General features: G+C 42.8%; 1 protein-coding gene across 1 annotated transcript in view; it reads left to right on the top strand.

The window, feature by feature from the left end:
• Window positions 1-238: 238 nt before the first annotated feature.
• The window catches only part of SH3GL1 (SH3 domain containing GRB2 like 1, endophilin A2), a 50,769-nt gene continuing 31,030 nt past the window's right edge, over window positions 239-19,977 (top strand). The window contains exon 1 of the mRNA XM_073686370.1: window positions 239-446. Within this exon, the coding sequence (XP_073542471.1) occupies window positions 402-446 (45 nt within the window). The 5' untranslated portion in view covers window positions 239-401. The remainder of the gene's footprint in view (window positions 447-19,977) is intronic.

Here is a 19,977-nt window from a genome sequence, read left to right as displayed (position 1 = left end):
AGGCAGTCACACTCGGGGCACAGACACACTCGGGGCACAGGCAGTCACACTCGGGGCACAGACACACTCGGGGCACAGGCAGTCACACTCGGGGCACAGGCAGTCACACTCGGGACACAGTCACACTCGGGGCACAGGCAGTCACACTCGGGGCACAGACACACTCGGGGCACAGGCAGTCACATTCGGGACACTGTCACACTCGGGACACTGTCACACTCGGGACCCACGCTCCGCGATGGTTTCCACCCTCCCCCGGCCGTTTCCTCTCCCATACCGGAAGTGAGCGCCTGCCATGTAATTTCCTGAGCCGGGAGCCCCGAAAGGCTCTAAGTTTGGTTTTTGTTTTTTTTTCTTCCTGGACTTTCGGAATCTGCGCTCGAGTTGCCCAGGCCGGAGCCATGTCTGTAGCGGGGCTGAAGAAGCAGTTCTACAAGGCCAGCCAGGTAGGAGAAGGCTTATCCCAGCCCAGCCGGGGACCGACCAGTGGGCGCTGCTGTATCGTCCATAGATGTCGCACGGAGGGGCAGCTGTGGCATCAGTCACTGCCTGGGATCGGCCTCACTAGTCCGGGGGTCGCCCCAGTGTTCCATAGCGGTAGCATACGCCATCGCGCGGGTCTACATCTGGTAATAATGCGCACAGGGCTGACTGCTGTCTCAGCACTTAGTGGCAGCAATGAGATTGTAGCCTCATCTGTTTTTCTGCATTTAATCCTCATATCTTCCTTTGCATAGTGTGAAATCCACTACGGATTCTTCTTTCTAGCATGTGTGAACGCGCCCTAAAGCCCCCATGCACATTAGCTAAATGATCTATACCCCAATAACCTCAGGATCGGCCCAGTGTGTATGGGGGTCTCCAAACAGATGTTGATGGAGGCAGATATAGGTTTCTTTGCCGTTTCCTTTTGTTCTAAACGAGATAAGGAGCCATCAGTGGTTTCTTCATGTGCCCATTGAAAACCCATGAACATTCGGGCTAGATGGCCGCAGCCCTACAGCTATTGCATGTGTATGGTCCCGGAGGTGACGGCATATACTGATGGCCTATCCTTAGGCCGCGGTCAGACGGATGTATAAATCGCACCAAGAGCGGAACGCAGATTACGGACTGTCCAGCGCCTTAGTGTATTTCTATGCAGCTGACACGCTCGGGTCGGGAGAACCGCTGGCCAGTCCGTGCAATCTCGGTCCTATTTATACGGCCATCTGACTGCGCCCTTAGGATAGGTCATCAATATCAGATCAGTGGGGGTCCCACATCCAGAACCTACACTGCTCAGTTGGTGGCAGGAAGTGAGGCGAACAGCACAACTCCGTTCACTGTGTAGTGGCCTTTCCCAGGTACTGCAGTTCATCTCTTATTGAAGCTGTCTCTGATCGCTGCTGTTTAACCCCTTACTATTTTGCAGCAGTCAGACTGCTATATAAATTAGAATGCAGTGTACGGACTGGTCGGCAGCTCTCCCCACCCGAGTGTGACAGCTGCCTAGAAATACATGAAGCTGTCACGCTCAGGTGCGGAGACCCACCGGCCAGTCCATACATTGCGATCCGTTCTCGGTACAATTTATTCGGCCGCCCTTACCAAGCTTTATCGATTTGGGGTGGTGGAAAGCCGTGGTGAAACAAATCAAACTTCATTTTTACAGAGCTTTGCTGTTATTTCTTTTTTTTTTTTTTTAATCACCAGTTAAAATATAAAATAAAATTAAAAAACTGTTTGGCAAGGAGAAAAATAAAAATTGGATCCGACGGAAAGTGATAAAAAAAAGTTTGTGATTAAAGGTCCTTTTGACCCCTATCACTCTCTCCCTCCCCCCCTCTCCCTACCTACATAAAAGGGCTTGTTTTGGGGTGGGGGATAAGTTAAATGTTTATAATGTACTAAATGTATTGAAAATTGGAAAAAAAAATATTTGTAAGATGGAATAAAAAAAAATCCACGTTATGTTTTTTTTAAACTTTATTTCAATATTGACTTCATTCTGAGCGTCGGCACAATAATGGAAATAAAAAGTGTATGTAGGGTGTTTTTTTTTTTTTTTACGTACGTTTTGCAATTTAAAAAAATGGCTATAAAGCAAAAGCTTTATTTTTCTGTTGACAGAGGACGTTTTTTTTTGCAGGACACGCTTTACCGTAAGCTGTATTGGCACCATTTTTCCAATACTCTACTCACATTAAAGTTCTTGAGGGGGTCATGAAGTGACCAAAAACAGCAATTCAGTTCTTTGAACCCAATTGCAACCACATAACATACATTTTCGGTATGCTGTCCCAGTGGACTCTGGATCTAAGCCCGCACCATACCAGGCAGATGCTCCCTATGTTATACAGCCACAATCTGACTGAAGCAGCAGAGACCAGAGCGAGCTCTGACCGTGGCATTTAAATACACCGATTGCCAGCGCTTGTTCACTTTCTCCCATCAGAACCCTATGATTTGATCAAGGCGAACTGATGAGTTGTCGTAGCATCCAGGGGTCAGCTGAAAGCCCCCGTTGCTGCCATGTTAGTCCTCCGATGAAGTTCAGCCCATGGAGAACCACATATACAGGTGCATCTCACTAAATTAGAATATCATCAAAAAGTTAATTTATTTCAGTTCTTCAATACAAAAAGTGAAACTCATTATATAGAGTCATTACAGACAGAGTGATCTATTTCAAGTGTTTATTTCTGTTAATATTGATGATTATGGCTTACAGCCAATGAAAACACAAAAGGCATTATCTCAGTAAATTAGAATACTTTATAACAACAGCTTGAAAAATTATTTTAAAATCCAAAATGTTGGCCTACTGAAATGTATGTTCTGTAAATGCACTCAATACTTGGTCAGGGCTCTTTGGCATCAATTACTGCATCAATGTGGCGTGGCATGGAGGCGATCAGCCTGTGGCACTGCTGAGGTGTTATGGAAGCCCAGGTTGCTTTGATAGCAGCCTTCAGCTCGTCTGCATTGTTGGGTCTGGTGTCTCTCATCTTCCTCTTGACAATACCCCATTGATCCTCTATGGGGTTAAGTTCAGGGGAGTTTGCTGGCCAATCAAGCACAGTGATACTGTTGTTTTTAAACCAGGTATTGGTACTTTTGGCAGTGTGGACAGGTGCCAAGTCCTGCTGGAGAATGAAATTTCCATCTCCAAAAAGCTTGTCGGCAGAAGGAAGCATGAAGTGCTCTGAAATTTCCTGGTAGACGGCTGCGCTGACTTTGGTCTTGATAAAACACAGTGGACCTACATCAGCAGATGACATGGCTCCCCAAACCATCACTGATTGTGGAAACTTCACACTAGACCTCAAGCAGCTTGGATTGTGGCCTCTCCACTCTTCCTCCAGACTCTGGGACCTTGATTTCCAAATGAAAATTGAAACTCTGGGACCTTGTGGAGTGTGTCAATGACTGCCTTCTGGACATCTGTCAAGTCAGCAGTCTTCCCCATGATTGTGGAGCCTACTGAAACAGACTAAGGGACCTTTTGAAACGCTTAGAAAGCCTTTGCAGGTGTTTTTTTGCTAATTATTTTAATTTACTGAGATAATGACTTTTGTGTTTTCATTGGCTGTAATCCATAATCATCAACATTAACAGAAATAAACACTTGAAATAGATCACTCTGTTTGTAATGACTCTATATAATGAGTTTCACTTTTTGTATTAAAGAACTGAAATAAATTACGGTAACTTTTTGCTGATATTCTAATTTAGTGAGATGCACCTCTAGTATTGACAAACGATTTCAGGTTCAAATTCCCTAAGGAGGCTAAGAAATAAAGTAAAAAAAAAAAATCTATAAGTTTAAATCGCCTCCTTTTCCCATTTAAAAGAAATATAAAAATAAACATATTTGGTATCACCCTGTCCAAAAAGTCAGACCTATCAAGATATAAAGTTATTTTAACAATACGATAAAAGCTGGAAAAAAAGTCAAACCTCAAGAACTGCTTTTTTTTTTTTTTTTTCTTTTTTTTTTGGTGCTGCACCGAAAAAAATGCATACAAAGGCTATAATCACACGTTGCATTTTTGGTGTATTTTTTTTCTGCAGCAAAACCTGCTCTCTTGGCAGTAAAGTTTCTGCCTCAAAAAAAGCAGGTTTTACTGAGATTTTGCTGCATTTTTCTTGCGGTTTTTACAGCATTTTTGTTACTGTCCATTTGCGTCTTATGCATGCTGATAAAGTTTAGTGACCAAAAAAATAATCTAAGTCAATTTCCTCAGGTTTTGGCACAAAAAAACGCATCAAAACCTGATACCTGCATTTTTGCAACGTTTTTGGCACTGCCCATTACTTTCAATGGGTGAAAAAAATGCTGCAAAAACGCCAAAAGAAGTGACATACTGCATTTAGCAAAACCCAAGGTTTTTCACAAAATACTGAGGACAAAAAAACCAAGCTGTGTGCAGATTTCTGAAATGTCATAGATTTTGCGGGTACTGTAAAACGCAGCTGAAAATCTGCATAAAAATGCACCAAAAACGTAATCTGTGAACATAGTCAAAGGGATCAAAATGTCAAGTGTGTGCAAAACACCAATACAGATCTCAGCTCCGTTCACAAAAAACAAGCCATCACACACCTACAGTGACAGAAAAATAAGAAAGTATAAGAAAATGGTGACAAGAACCTAATTTTTTTTTGTTTTACAAATTTCTGAATTTCTTTTGACCATTTAAAAATAAATAAATATATACCTGTGTGTGTGTAATATATATATATATATATATATATATATATATATATATATATATATATATATATATATATATATATATATATATATATCACAGTACAGACCAAAAGTTTGGACACACCTCATTTAAAGATTTTTCTGTATTTTCATGACTATGAAAATTGTACATTCACACTGAAGGCATCAAAACTATGAATTAACACATGTGGAATTATATACTTAACAAAAAAGTGTGAAACAACTGAAAATATGTCTTATATTCTAGGTTCTTCAAAGTAGCCACCTTTTGCTTTGATGACTGCTTTGCACACTCTTGGCATTCTCTTGATGAGCTTCAAGAGGTAGTCACCAGAAATGGTATTCCAACAATCTTGAAGGAGTTCCCAGAGATGCTTAGCACTTGTTGGTCATTTTGCCTTCACTCTTCGGTCCAGCTCACCCCAAACCATCTTGATTGGGTTCAGGTGTGGTGACTGTGGAGGCCAGGTCATCTGGCGTAGCACCCCATCACTCTCCTCCTTGGTCAAATAGCCCTTACACAGCCTGGAGGTGTGTTTGGGGTCATTGTCCTGTTCAAAAATAAATGATGGTCCAACTAAACGCAAACCGGATGGAATAGCATGCCGCTGCAAGATGCTGTGGTAGCCATGCTGGTTCAGTATGTCTTCAATTTTGAATAAATCCCCAACAGTGTCACCAGCAAAGCACCCCCACACCGTCGCATCTCCTCCTCCATGCTTCACGGTGGGAACCAGGCATGTAGAGTCCATCCGGTCACATTTTCTGCGTCGCACAGAGACACGGTGGTTGGAACCAAAGATCTCAAATTTGGACTCATCAGACCAAAGCACAGATTTCCACTGGTCTAATGTCCATTCCTTGTGTTCTTTAGCCCAAACAAGTCTCTTCTGCTTGTTGCCTGTCCTTAGCAGTGGTTTCCTAGCAGCTATTTTACCATGAAGGCCTGCTGCACAAAGTCTCCTCTTAACAGTTGTTGAAGAGATGTGTCTGCTGCTAGAACTATGTGTGGCATTGACCTGGTCTCTAATCTGAGCTGCTGTTAACCTGCGATTTCTGAGGCTGGTGACTCGGATAAACTTATCCTCAGAAGCAGAGGTGACTCTTGGTCTTCCTTTCCTGGGGAGGTCCTCGTGTGAGCCAGTTTCTTTGTAGCGCTTGATGGTTTTTGCAACTGCACTTGGGGACACATTCAAAGTTTGCTCAATATTTCGCACTGACTGACCTTCATTTCTTAAAGTAATGATGGCCACTCGTTTTTCTTTACTTAGCTGCTTTTTTCTTGCCATAATACAAATTCTAACAGTCTATTCAGTAGGACTATCAGCTGTGTATCCACCTGACTTCTGCACAACACAACTGATGGTCCCAACCCCATTTATAAGGCAAGAAATCCCACTTATTAAACCTGACAGGGCACACCTGTGAAGTGAAAACCATTTCCGGTGACTACCTCTTGAAGCTCATCAAGAGAATGCCAAGAGTGTGCAAAGCAGTCATCAAAGCAAAAGGTGGCTACTTTGAAGAACCTAGAATATAAGACATATTTTCAGTTGTCTCACACTTTTTTGTTAAGTATATAATTCCACATGTGTTAATTCATAGTTTTGATGCCTTCAGTGTGAATGTACAATTTTCAAAGTCATGAAAATACAGAAAAATCTTTAAATGAGAAGGTGGGTCCAAACTTTTGGTCTGTACTGTGTGTGTGTGTGTGTGTATATATATATATATATATATATATATATATATATATATATATATATCTTTCCATCCTTATAAGCTTGATATCCCTGCACTACTGCATTACATAATAAAGTGAATGGTGACACCCTTAACTACAACTCGTTTCGCCGAAAACAAGCCCCCATACAGCTATATCTTATCTTAGAAGAAGGGAAGTAAAAAATGAAAGTGCATAAATGGAACAGTTTATTTTTTTATGGCCTTCCCCTTAATGGATAAATAACACAATATTTTATCAGTCTGGACTATTATGGATATGTGGTATCAAATATGTTTTATTTTTTCTTTATTACGGTGTAGCTTTTTTCATGTATAGAAAGTAAATATGGGGGGGTTAAAATTGTGTGTGTTTTTGGATATTTTTTAATGCTTTATAACTTTTTTCAAACAGTTTCCATTTTTGGTGTCACTAAGGTATTCAGAGAAATCAATTCAAGTCAGTGACGTAACAGCGGCCGCTGGAGCTTCTACATCGCTGACTTGATTTATGATGAGCTCAGAGTGCTGGAAACAAGGCAGAAACACTCACTCCTGTGTTACCTTAGGCAGGGCAATGTGTTACCTCAGAAAGTAGCAGCTGTGAGCCCCCGCATTTTCGTCTGTATACTCGCTTATCATAAGTGACTTGTACTCCCCTTCCCCTGGCCAGGAGCTGTGGTGTGTTATGACCTTGATCTGGAGCAGTTCTACATGGTCAGACACAGCTGTTACACAGCAGGGGCACATTTACAAGATTATCTCCGCACAGGGACATTTTTTAAAACCTCTAATTGTGTAACTTATTATTTTTCCAAGAACTGTTGATTAAAATATACTTTGTTTGTGGGAAAACCCTTTTTAGCCTTCTGCCATCAAAACAGCCTATGGGCACTCGGTGATTACAGCGTTGGTGGGTACAGTGGACCACTTCTAATGTGTTAAAGGGGTTGCTTACTACTTTTACATAGCTTAAAAATGGGCCCGTTGGCCATGTGATAAAAAGCACATCCACTTACAGGGCCCATTAATACTGCTGCCAGTGTCTCTTGGTTTGTTCTTCTTGGTTTGGGGACATAATGAGAGCAGTTACTGGGATGAGTTCAACATTAACATTCTGCCTGAGGTGGAAGAAACTGTCTTCCAGCTTTTAAGTCTGACTTTGTAAGAAAGTGACTGCTGTAGCCAGTAAATGGTCACTGATCGGCTGCAGTGGTCACCTGAGCCCCATGTTGGAAAAGGAATCCATGTCGAGGTGAAATTTCTGCATGTAGGTGTAGCGTTTACCCCATCATGCATTGTAAAGTACTTGCATGGGAGAGAAAGCAGTAGATTACCATGTTCGCACATACAGTCAGAATAAAAAACGCGTACACCCACTTTGCATTCCATGGTTTTACTTGTCAGGACATAAAAAATAATCTGGTCCTTTAGAAGATATTTAAATTTGTTAAATACAACCTTAGATGAACTTTAAAGGCTTCATCCCATCTCCTAAGATCCTATCCCAATATGTAGTAGGTATAATATTTGCAAATACCTCCAATTAGAAATGTAGCATAGCTTATCAGAAGAACTATGTCACTTACCTCATGTGCAGGGATTGCAGTAACTTAAGTATCCATGGTTGTGACCACTAAAAACTGTCACTATATGCAGGGCTGTGGAGTTGGAGGCCGAGTCGTGGAGTCGGAGTCGGTATAAAATGGACCGACTCCTAAAATACACTGCTCAAAAAAATAAAGGGAACACTCAAATAACACATCCTAGATCTGAATGAATGAAATATTCTCATTGAATACTTTGTTCTGTACAAAGTTGAATGTGCTGACAACAAAATCACACAAAAACCATCAATGGAAATCAAATTTATTAACCAATGGAGGCCTGGATTTGGAGTCACCCCCAAAATTAAAGTGGAAAAACACACTACAGGCTGATCCAACTTTGATGTAACGTCCTTCAAACAAGTCAAAATGAGGCTCAGTATTGTGTGTGGCCTCCACGTGCCTGTATGACCTCCCTACAATGCCTGGGCATGCTCCTGATGAGGTTGCGGATGGTCTCCTTTGGGATCACCTCCCAGACCTGGACTAAAGCATCCGTCAACTCCTGGACAGTATGTGGTGCAACGTGACATTGGTGGATGGAGCGAGACATGATGTCCCAGATGTGCTCTATCAGATTCAGGTCTGGGGAACGGGCGGGCCAGTCCATAGCTTCAATGCCTTCATCTTACAGGAACCTCTGACACACTCCAGCCACATGTGGTCTGGCATTGTCCTGCATTAGGAGGAACCCAGGGCGAACCGCACCAGCATATGGTCTCATTAGGGGTCTGAGGATCTCATCTCGGTACCTAATGGCAGTCAGGCTACCTCCTGGCGAGCACATGGAGGGCTGTGCGGCCCTTCAAAGAAATGCCACCCCACACCATTACTGACCCACTGCCAAACCGGTCATGCTGAAGGATGTTGCAGGCAGCAGATCGCTCTCCACGGCGTCTCCAGACTGAGTCACGTCTGTCACATGTGCTCAGTGTGAACCTGCTTTCATCTGTGAAGAGCACAGGGCACCAGTGACGACTTTGCCAATCCTGGTGTTCTGTGGCAAATGCCAAGCGTCCTGCATGGTGTTGGGCTGTGAGCACAACCCCCATCTATGGACGTCGGGCCCTCATACCACCCTCATAGAGTCAGTTTCTAACCATTTGTGCAGACACATGCACATTTGTGGCTTGCTGGAGGTCATTTTGCAGGGCTCTGGCAGTGCTCCTCCTGTTCTTCCTTGCACAAAGGCGGAGGTAGCAGTCCTGCTGCTGTGTTGTTGCCCTCCTACAGCCCCCTCCACATCTCCTGGTGTACTGGCCTGTCTCCTGGTAGCGCCTCCAGCCTCTGGACACTACGCTGACAGACACAGCAAACCTTCTTGCCACGGCTCACATTGATGTGCCATCCTGGATGAGCTGCACTACCTGAGCAACTTCTGTGGGTTGTAGAGTCCGTCTCATGCTACCACGAGTGTGAAAGCACAACCAACGTTCAAAAGTGACCAAAACATCAGCCAGAAAGCATTGGTACTAAGATGTGGTCTGTGGTCCCTACCTGCAGAACCACTCCTCTGTTGAGTGTGTCTTGATAATTGGCAATAATTTCCATCTATTGTCTATTCCATTTGCACAACAGCATGTGAAATTGATTGTCAATCAGTGTTGCTTCCTAAGTGGACAATTTGATTTCACAGAAGTTTGATTCACTTAAAGTTATATTCTGTTGTTTAAGTGTTCCCTTTATTTTTTCGAGCAGTGTATATAATAAATTGGGTACAGTAGTTCAATGCAGTTTGTGGATAATATTTTTTCAGAAGAATATGGGAAAGTTATGAAATGTCCTAATAATGTCTGTCCTATTCCTGATCTAAAGGTCTAGACTTTTAGCTGAGATGAATCTGTGCTACAGTAAATTTATCACTTAAACACTAGCCATGTATGAGGGAGTCGGAGTCATGGAGTCGATGGCATGGAAATTGAGGAGTCGGAGGTTTGCCTTACTGACTCCACAGCCCTGACTAGTTATTATGAGTGGTCATAGCCATGGATACCTAAGGAAAGGCCACTTTGCCAGGAAGAAGCCATTACTCCAAAAGAAACATAAAAAAGCCAGATTAATGTTTGTAAATGCACACAGGAACAAAGACCTTAATTTTTGGAGACATGTCCTGTGGTCTGATGACACTAAAATTGAACTTTTTGGGCATAATGGCCATCATTACGTTTGGATGAAAAAGGGAGAAGCTTGGAGGCCTAAGAACACCATCCCACCTGTGAAACACGGGGGTGGCAGCATCATGTTATGGGGTTGTTTTGCTGCAGGAGGGACTGGTGCACTTCAAAAAATAGATGGCATCATGAGAAAAGAAGATTGTGGGAATACTGAAGCAACATCTCCAGACATCAGCCAGGAAGTTAAAGCTTGGGCTTAAATGGGTATTACAAATGGACAATGACCCGAAGCATACTGCCAAAATGGTAACAAAGTGGCTTAGGGATAACAAAGTCAATGTTTTGGAGTGGGCATCACAAAGCCCTGATCTCAATCCTATTGAAAATTTATGGGCAAAGCTGAAAAGGCAGGTGCGAGCAAGGCGACCTACAAACCTGGATCAGTTACACCAGTTTTGTCAGAAGGAATGGGCCCAAATTCTGACCAACTATTAGGCTGTGTGCCCACTATGTGCTTTCCAAGCGTTTATGCTGCGGAATTTCCGCAGCATAAACGCTTGGGAAACGCTTGGTAATACGTGCCCCATGATCCCCAATGACAAGCCGCAATGTCAATGCTCATACTGTGGATTTTTCCGCACCATTTATGCTGCGCTCAAAAATCCGCAGCATGTCCATTAATTTTGCGGACACACGGCGTAATTGCCGCCATTGACTTGCATTGAAATGCATAATATCCGTGTCCGTACATTTGTACACACTGATATTATGCGTTTCTATGTGCGGATGGTACCCAGGTCTGGAGGAGAGGAGACTCTCCTCCAGACCTGGGTACCATTGTACCTGTAAAAAAAAATGTAAAATAAAAAATAAAGTTTATACTCCCCTTCCGTTGTCCTCCCGGTGTTTTGTCTGCTCCGTCCGGTCTCTTGCACTGCTCGCGCTGTTGTGAAGGACCTGCCATGATGTCACTGAGTCATGTGACCCATCACATGGCTCAATGACTTCACCGCAGGTCCTTCACACCACGCGAGCATTGCAAGAGACCGGACGGAGCAGACAAATAACAAATGGTTCTTTTATTTTCTACCATTTACCGTACTTCCTTTAGATAAATATTTTCCAACTAGCTGTACCCGGCCACGTTTTGCTGTGTCTCAGTCTGGTTAAATGGAAAAGAAAGAAAAGAGAAAGCTCACGTTTCTAAAATCTGTAATTTCACAATGCTTGTGGGTATACAATATTTTTTGTTGTTCCATTGTCAGTGTTGATATAGACATTGTCTGGTTTGCCGACTCTAGAACACGCAACATATAATTGTCCATGTGAGAAGCAATCCGTGTCTAGATTTAATCCGCACAATTCTAAAGATTGGCCCTGAACTTCGTTGATTGATTGCAAACGCCAATAGAATTGGGAATTGCAATCTCTTAAATTGAAATGGCATATCCTTTGTAATCATAGGAATGCGAGGAATGAGGACATCTTCACCTTTGAAAGGTCCTGTCAAGATTGTTGCTTCAACGACCGTTACTCATTAATTGTTTTACTGCAAGCCGCGTGCCGTGGCAAAGCTTTGGTTGGTTGACATTTCGCAACATGATAACTGGCACGCCGATTTTCAATTGCAGTACGTGCGGTGGCATCCCTGGCAGATCGAGTGAATTCAGAAATTCTGTTAGATAATTAACCGCTTCATCAGCTTCCACAACAGTGTCGACGGACTTGTATGTGACTGCCTCTCTTTGAATGTTAGACTGCATAATATTAAGTTCGTAGACGTCTTTGTTCTTGGCCGCAAGAATAGCTTGTTAACTCAGCCAATCGTGATTCTTATAATTGGTTTGAATATCGGGAAATATTTTTTTAACCAATTGTTCTTTTGACGTCACTAAATTGCAGAAGTTATGAGGCAATGAAATTCGTCCTGAGGTCAGATCAACCGGCACTTTTCCGTTCCCAATCTCCTGCAATAGATGTAAGAATTTTTCAGCTGATCAATCGTTTTGCAGCTGGACATGCATATTTGTAGTTAACATTAACGTCTTTACATGTCGCCACAAAGTAGAGTATTTCAGGCAAGCATTTATTTCGTCCGCTGGTGTCGATCGTGGAATTACAGGTAATGTTTGCCTGAAATCTGCAAGCAATATGAATGCGTTCCCAAATAGTCTGATGTTTCCATGTAAATCTTGCAATGATTGATCAAGAGCCTCGAGCGATTTTTTTTCTTTTTGTGTGCCATTGTGCATTCATCCCAAACAATAAGTTTGCATTTCTGTAATACTTTTCCCATGCCAGACGCTTTGGAAATGTTGTACGTGGGAGTTTCAATGAATTGCATTTTCAATGGCAATTTCAAAGCGGAATGAGCAGTTCTTCCACCTGGTAGCAATGTCGCAGCTATTCCGGACGACGCAAGAGCTAAGGCTATGTCATTTTGGGATCGAATCGCTGCCAGAATCAATCTAATTAGGAACGTTTTACCAGTTCCTCCTGGCGCATCTAAGAAGATTTCTCCAACTCCGTTCTTGATCGTCTGCATTATTTGATCGTAAATGCCTTTTTGCTCAAGCGTTCGTTTAGGAATATTTGATTGTACATACGACAAAAGGTCACCCGTGTTGTAATTTTGTTCACGACGCAACTCTACATCGAATGAAGCAGCAGCAGATCGATTCGGTGATGGCATTCCCAATTGATTGAGAACTTTGTTTGCGATTTCTAAGCACAAATCTTCAATCATTATCAACGCTTCGTTGTAGATTTCTGCTGTAAAATCCATGTTCATATTTGAATTTTCCTTGCCTATTCGACGAAAATATCTTCAGTCATGTGCGATTTATATTTCTCCCATAACTCTGTTGGAGATGGAGAGCAGGCGGTCAATATGTTTGCAAACAATGCACAGATTTGATTTGGATGTGACGTGTTGCACGCGTCATTAATGCATATGTCCTCGTGTCGGTCGTTCTCCAATAAATTCAGAGCTTGACATGCACTGCGGAAAGTGGCATGTGTAACGCCGTTGACAATTCTCAATTGCTGGAAAGACGTTGGACCGGCCACATTTACCAACAGCATGCGAAGAAAGAAGCATTCATCTTGATTGGGATGCACGGTGTACAGTCTACCTATCTTAGTTTCTTTGAACATGCCAGATTGTCTGTCGACTCACTCTCCTCTTTTGCGTTGTTCAAATGATTTTGTACTCGCATTCCATGTGTAAAACGTAGGCACTTCCAAATACAGTAGTGTTTTCGCAAACGTGTCATTTTGACATAGCGTGAAGAAAGCAGTTAACGTAGCCGGTGGATTCAGGGCTGTTTGCTGCACATTTGCAGCGGTGAAATACACGTGTTGTTCATTTTCTAGAAGTACTGCTAAGTGAACAACAGCTAGACTTCCTTCATGTATGGGAAATTTAAAGAATTATCCATACAGTTTAATTGCTGCTTATGTATCTTCCAGCCTGATACTGTGCGATTTCTTCGATATGTATGACCGCATTCCGATCACTTCTTTCTGGTTGCACGCCAAAAACTGCCATGTCACTGCCTTTACTAACGTACTTACAAATGTATTTGATCGATTTAACGAAGTTACAGTATTCCACCTTTATGTGCTCTTTGTATGTTTTCGATAGTAAAGGCGAATATGGAACAACCCACCGGTTATCTACTTCAATGTCACCTTTTGGCATTTGTATGGTTGCTAATTTACCACCGTAAAATATTTAGTATAGCGTGTGTTGCTTTTTCGTCCAACAGATGGGTATAGCGTTTTGTTGCTTTTACATCCAACAGCTGGTATATAAAAACATAGTAGGTATATAAAAACATGCATTTATTCAAATGCAATGTTGTGTCAAAATTTCAAAGCAGTCGGTGAAGAACTTTCGGAGATTTAAGATTTTGAACAAACTCTTGTAAAAAAAACTCCGAACTGGCTTTAGTCGGAAGGGTTAAAGAAATACTGATTTCTGACCTTATCTACAAATAACCTTTTATGCCAATATGTACCAGAAGCTCAGCATTCACATTGACATTGACATGTATTTGCCTTTTGATAGCAAAAAGGCATTAACCAGTTAGGCTCCAAGAGCCACTCACGCAAGTTCTGGAAACAATAGTGCAGCATTCTGTGCAGATTTTCGGGTAAATTCCCAGTAACCATGATGAGAAGCAGACAGCTGCCATTATAGTTATTGTCCAATCAACAAGCTTTTCCGGTGTGGGCACTTCCAGTTGTGATTGGCTGGCGCAATATGTAAAAAAAAAAAACAAACAAAAAAAAAACACGTGGGGTCCCCTCTATTTTTCACAACAGGCGCAGGTAAAACAAACAGCTGCAGGCTGCAGCCCTCAGCTGTCTGGCTTATCTTGGCTGGTTATCAAAAATAGAGGGGTCTTCAGTCCGCTTTTTAAAATTATTTAAATAAATGATTAAAAAAACGGCGTGATGTCCCCCCCCCTATTTTTGATAACCAGCCAAGGTAATACAGACAGTTGGGGGCTGGTAAACCCAGGCTGGGAGGTCCATGGATATTTGGCCCTCCCCTGCCTAAAATTAGCAGCCCGTAGCTGCCCCAGAAACGGTGCATCTATCAGATGCGCCAATTCTGGCTCTTTGCCTGGCTCTTCCTGCTTACCCTGGTGCGTTGGCAGCAGGTTAATATATTGGGGTTGATAGCTGCTGTGTAATGTCCGCTGACATCAAGCCCAGGGGTCAGTAAGGGAGAGGTGTCTATCAGACTCCCCCATTAATAACCTCGTAGTCCAAAGTAATAAACACACATACACGTACACACACACAGAAAAGTCCTTTAATTGTGTAAAACACTCCCTGACCCTCTTTAGCCCATTTATTACCTTTTAAAAATAAAATAATTCAAAGGGGTCCGCCATAAATGTATCCCACGATGATCCCCAACTATGCTACATCCAGATGCAGTGCTGAGCATCTTACCTATGCAAAAAAGTGAAAAAAAAAAAAACAAACACCAAAAGGTCCTATATAAAGAAAAATTGTATCGCTGAAAACGTCTTCTAATACTGCAAAAAATAAACTCAGTCGGCAGTTAAATAAAAAAAATAGTTGCAGCACTCAGGATATGGTGATGCAAACAATTTCTATTCTGCCTTTCAAAAAAGCGAAGAAAGGGCTCATTAAAATGTCAGCGATTTTACTTGCATGCAAAAAGCTGTTAGAATTTCAGATGGTTTTTCATCAGTTTCTTAAGAGTTTGGTCAATGTCCGTTTTAACATTGAGAGATTGGTCCCCTTTTCTCAGATGGGAAAAAAAGGCGGTTTCTCAGCCTTCTCCTATCAAACAGTCCATGAAAAATGGACTGCACATGTATGGCATCTGAATGTTTTTTCATTTTTTTTTTATTTTTTTTTTTAATATGGATAATGTAAATCTAGCCTTAATGGGGAGCTACCATAAGAAAATGATCTATAGACTAAATCAGCTTTTTGTGTTTTTTTTCATTTTTTTTTTCAACATGGCACATTCTGTATTAAAAATAGCAATTGTCTCAATAGCCATTGGGACTTATCCTGACGCTGTCTTTTGTATTAGGGTGCACGCCAATTGAGAGATGCTGCCAATCGCAGCATGCTGCAAAATTTGCAGATGAGCATTGCCTCATTGAGTAACACTGGTAAGAGTACAATGCGAGATTCTTGCATTGCACTCCTCCGTATTACACACCAGTGTGAGCCAGGTAAAGGTCATTGTGAAGGGAGGTCAGGGTGAGCTGTGACATCACCGATGATAAAGGCCCCATCACACATAACGAGATCGCTAGCGAGATCGTTGATACGTCACGGTTTTTGTGACGCAATAGCGATCTTGCTAGCGATCTCGTTATGTGTGACGGATAGCAACGATCAGGCCCCTGCTGTGAGATCGCTGATCGTTACAAAGCTTCCTGGACCATTCCTGGGTCGTTGCGCTCCCTCTGGGCAGTGTGCATCGCTGTATTTGACACCTTATCAACGACCTCGTTAGCGATTCAGAACTGAGACACGTAGGCGTGCATAAATTGGACTTTTCCGCGCCCCTCGTCCCCGATTGGTGGTCGCTACAGCGTTCTCATTTTCCGCCGTGCATAAAGAAGGCAACAGAATAGCGATTCCATCCTTTGTTTCTGATCTCGTGCTGGATTGCAGATCCTAGCAGAATTCTTCGGGCTGTTGATATCCGTTCATTCGACTGAGTCCTGATTTTGCAGATCGTTGTAGCATTCTCCGGCTGAAACCAGAACGCAGTCAGAAACAAAGGGACGGAATTGCTACAACGTGGCCTTCTTTTAAACCAAGGTCGCCCAATCAGAACGCAGTAGCGTCCACCAATCGGAGATGAGGGGGCGCGGAAAATAATTTTATGCACGCCTTTGTGACACAGTACAGTCCCTATCAAGGTGTGGATCGTTGAAATAGCTGCTGTGTGAAAGCGTCCCAACGACCGCCGAGATCGTTGGTTAGATCGCTGGGGCGGCCGAAATCGTTGGGAAGTTGTGCATGTTTGACAGCTCCCCAGCGATCACGAAACGACTCTCCAGCGATCCCAAAATCGTGACGTAATAACGATCTCGCTAGCGATCTCGTTATGTGTGACGGGGCCTTAAGTGGTGGGTTCTGAGTTATCCTCTGTGTACAGAGATGTTACCTGTCATTGTAATCCTGCGTCTACTGATAAAAAAAAAAAAATAAAAAAAAAGTCCCTGTGGCCTGTATAAAAATTGCAAGAAAACGACTTCTATTACTAATTTTAATAAAGATCATGATATATAAAAAAATTTGCAAATATTTAAAGCTACACGTAACACCTGTAAACCTGATTTGGACTGCAGGTCATTTTCTGGTGATAGCGTCCAAAATGGTACCAATAAAAGCTTAGACTCCATCCATAAAAATAAATTCCCATTCAGGTCTGTCTTCTGTCTCTTCCACATTACTGATGTGCAATGGTTTTGGAAAATTGACATGGCTCCCCTCCCCCCTCCCCAAAAAAATGCAGCAAAATCTGCGCTCGCAAATACAGATGCCCCCCCTTCTTTTTTGAGCCTCAAAATTTGCCTAAACCGCAATTCGTGTCCACATGTTTGTCTTTACTTGAGCAAGGGGAGCTGACAATTTACAGGATTATGTCTTCAGAGGCACAAGCTGGGCACTATAATGTACTGGGCACTATAATGGCATATTTGCAGTTGTCACTATGCAATGTCCACCACGTGCTTGTTTCTGGAAAACTCCCATGGAGTCATAATAGTCATTGCATCTATATGAATTCCTAGAGGGGTGTAATTTCCAAAATGTGGTCACTTGAGAGGGGTTTCTGCTATTTTGACACCTTAAGGAAGCGGTCCCCAACCTGTGGCTCATCAGTCTTATGTGTGGCTGTCTGCCAGCTTAGCTGTTTGCTAGATCTGGAACTAATGCACTATGTAGAGCAGATCTCCAGATGGTGACTTTTGTGAGTAGCCCCACACAAAAGAGCAGATCTAAATGCACATCTACTGGTCTTGGGGGTTTAGAGATAAATTACGGTAAGTATAGTAATCTGGAGATAGGATAATACTGCCAGTCAGAGGAGTTGCTTGAAGCTGGATGTGATAGTGTGGTGAAAGAGCTTGATGCAAGGATACCAAACCGGGGTAATGTTGTAGCCGCTGGACGCAAGTACACTGCCTTGGTGTGATGTCTTTGCATAAGCTTTGGTTGTGGCTACTTTAGTGGAGCAGGATATCACTATTATGGGGGTGGGTTGAGGAGTCTGGATGTGGCTCGCGACCCTTTGGCTGTGTGCCCACTATGCGTTTTTTAAGCGTTTCCACAGCGGCAGTTCCGCTGCAGAAACTCTTAAAAAACGCATGGTAGAAGGCCTGCCATGGTCCCCAATGATAATCTGCATGTGCTGTGCACATGCTGCGGAAATTTCCGCTGCGGATCATCATTGCGGAAAAATCCGCAGCACTACCAATTATTTTGCGTAAACACGGCGTTTTTGCCGCCATTGACTTGCATTGGACCGCATGTCATCCTCCTCACTGGATCTGTACATGCGGAATCCATGCGTTTCTATGTGCGGCTGGTACCCGGGTGTGGAGAAGAGGAGACTCTCCTCCGGACCCGGGTACCATAGAACCAGTAAAAAAAGAATAAAATAAAAAATAAATATTATACTTACCTTCTGATGGCCCCCGGTGTCCTTGTCTCGGCTTGCCGGCAGCTCGCGGTAGACTAAAAGGACCTGCTTTGACGTCATTTAGTCATGTGACGGGTCACGCGACCGCTGACGTCGGTAGGTCCTTTAATATACCGCGAGCTGCCAGCAAGCAGAAACAAGGACACCGGGGACCATCAGTAGGTAAGTATAATAATTATTTGTTACCACTCTCTCGGGTCACACTATATAAATCCATGCCGTTTGCATGGATTTATATAGTGTGACCAAGTTGTCAAGCACTTTCCAAGTGATGCTAAAATCGCTTGGAAAGCGCTTGACACCCGCATGCGGAAATGCATGTGAAGAACGCTTCACATCCGCATGTCCCTGGCAGGAAAAACACATGTACAATCTGCATGTACAATCCGCATGTGTTTTTTCTGCCAGGGAGATGCAGAAACGCTCAGGAAAAATCCTGAGCATTTCTGCATCGTGGGCACATAGCCTTTCTCAGAGCTGAATGTGGCTCTCCAGGAAAGAAAGATTGTGGATCACTGCCTTAAGGGCTCCACAAATGCAACCTGCAAACTATTCTTGGAAAATCTGTGCTTTAAGGCTGTGTTCCCACTATGAGTTTTAGGTGAGTTTTTGATGCTGCATATTTTTTTGCTGCGTCATTAACGCAGCGTCTTACAGTTCCGGGAAAGTGTGTGGGAAATATAGAACTCTCCTGCCCACTGAGCTTTTTTACTCAGTGTAAACTGACCTGCGGTGCCTGCTTCAAATTCGCAGCATGTCAATTTCTCTTGTGGTACACTGAGTTTTATGTGCAGATGTTCCCCATAGACTTGAATTAGATGTGGAAAATCCACAGGTAAAAAACCCACATGCAGTTTTAGGCTGTGTGCCCACGTAGCATTTTTCAAGCGTATATGCTGCGGAATTTCCGCAGCGTAAACGCTTGAAAAACGCATGTATATCCGCACCCCATGGTCCCCAATGGGATTCCGCAACTTCTATGCCCATGCTGCGGATTTTTCCGCAGCGTTTATGCCGCGTTCAAAAATCCGCAGCATGTCATTTAATTTTGCGTTTCCGCAAGCGGAATTGCCTTTGTCCAATGCATAAAAAACTCAAGGCAATTCCGCATGTGGAAAACGCGTGATAAACGCGCGATAAACGCGTGCGGAATTCCGCATGCGTTTTTCCGGGAGAGAACTTGCATTTATGCAGCAGAAATTTTCTGCTTCATAAATGCAACGTGGGCACATAGCCTTAATATGTTTCTGTGGTGGAAACGCATCAAAAGCGCATGTAATCTGCACATGACTATCAATAAAGTTTTGTCAAAGCCAAATACCAGGAAGTATCAAAAACAGAGCAGCATTATTTAAAACATGACTTTCCCACTTTTGCTGCTCCTTTCCTTCTAAGCTTTGCATTGTACCTAAACAGTAGTTTCTGACCACATATGGGATATGGCGTACACTGGAGAACTTGCTTTACAAATCATGGCGTCCATGTTCTCCTATTACCCCCTGTGAAAATGATAAAGTTTGGGCTACAACAACGTTTTAGTGGAAAAAATGTAATTTTTCATTGCTAAATGTTAAAAAATTCTGTGAAGCGCCTGTAGAT

This window comes from Phyllobates terribilis, unplaced genomic scaffold (genome assembly GCF_046119375.1).
Source record: "Phyllobates terribilis strain yellow unplaced genomic scaffold, ASM4611937v1 Scaffold_1__5_contigs__length_1240528914, whole genome shotgun sequence".
NCBI classification, from domain to species: domain Eukaryota; kingdom Metazoa; phylum Chordata; class Amphibia; order Anura; family Dendrobatidae; genus Phyllobates; species Phyllobates terribilis.
The sequence above is the reverse complement of the archived record's forward strand: the minus strand, read 5'-3'. Positions and strand labels throughout refer to the sequence as shown.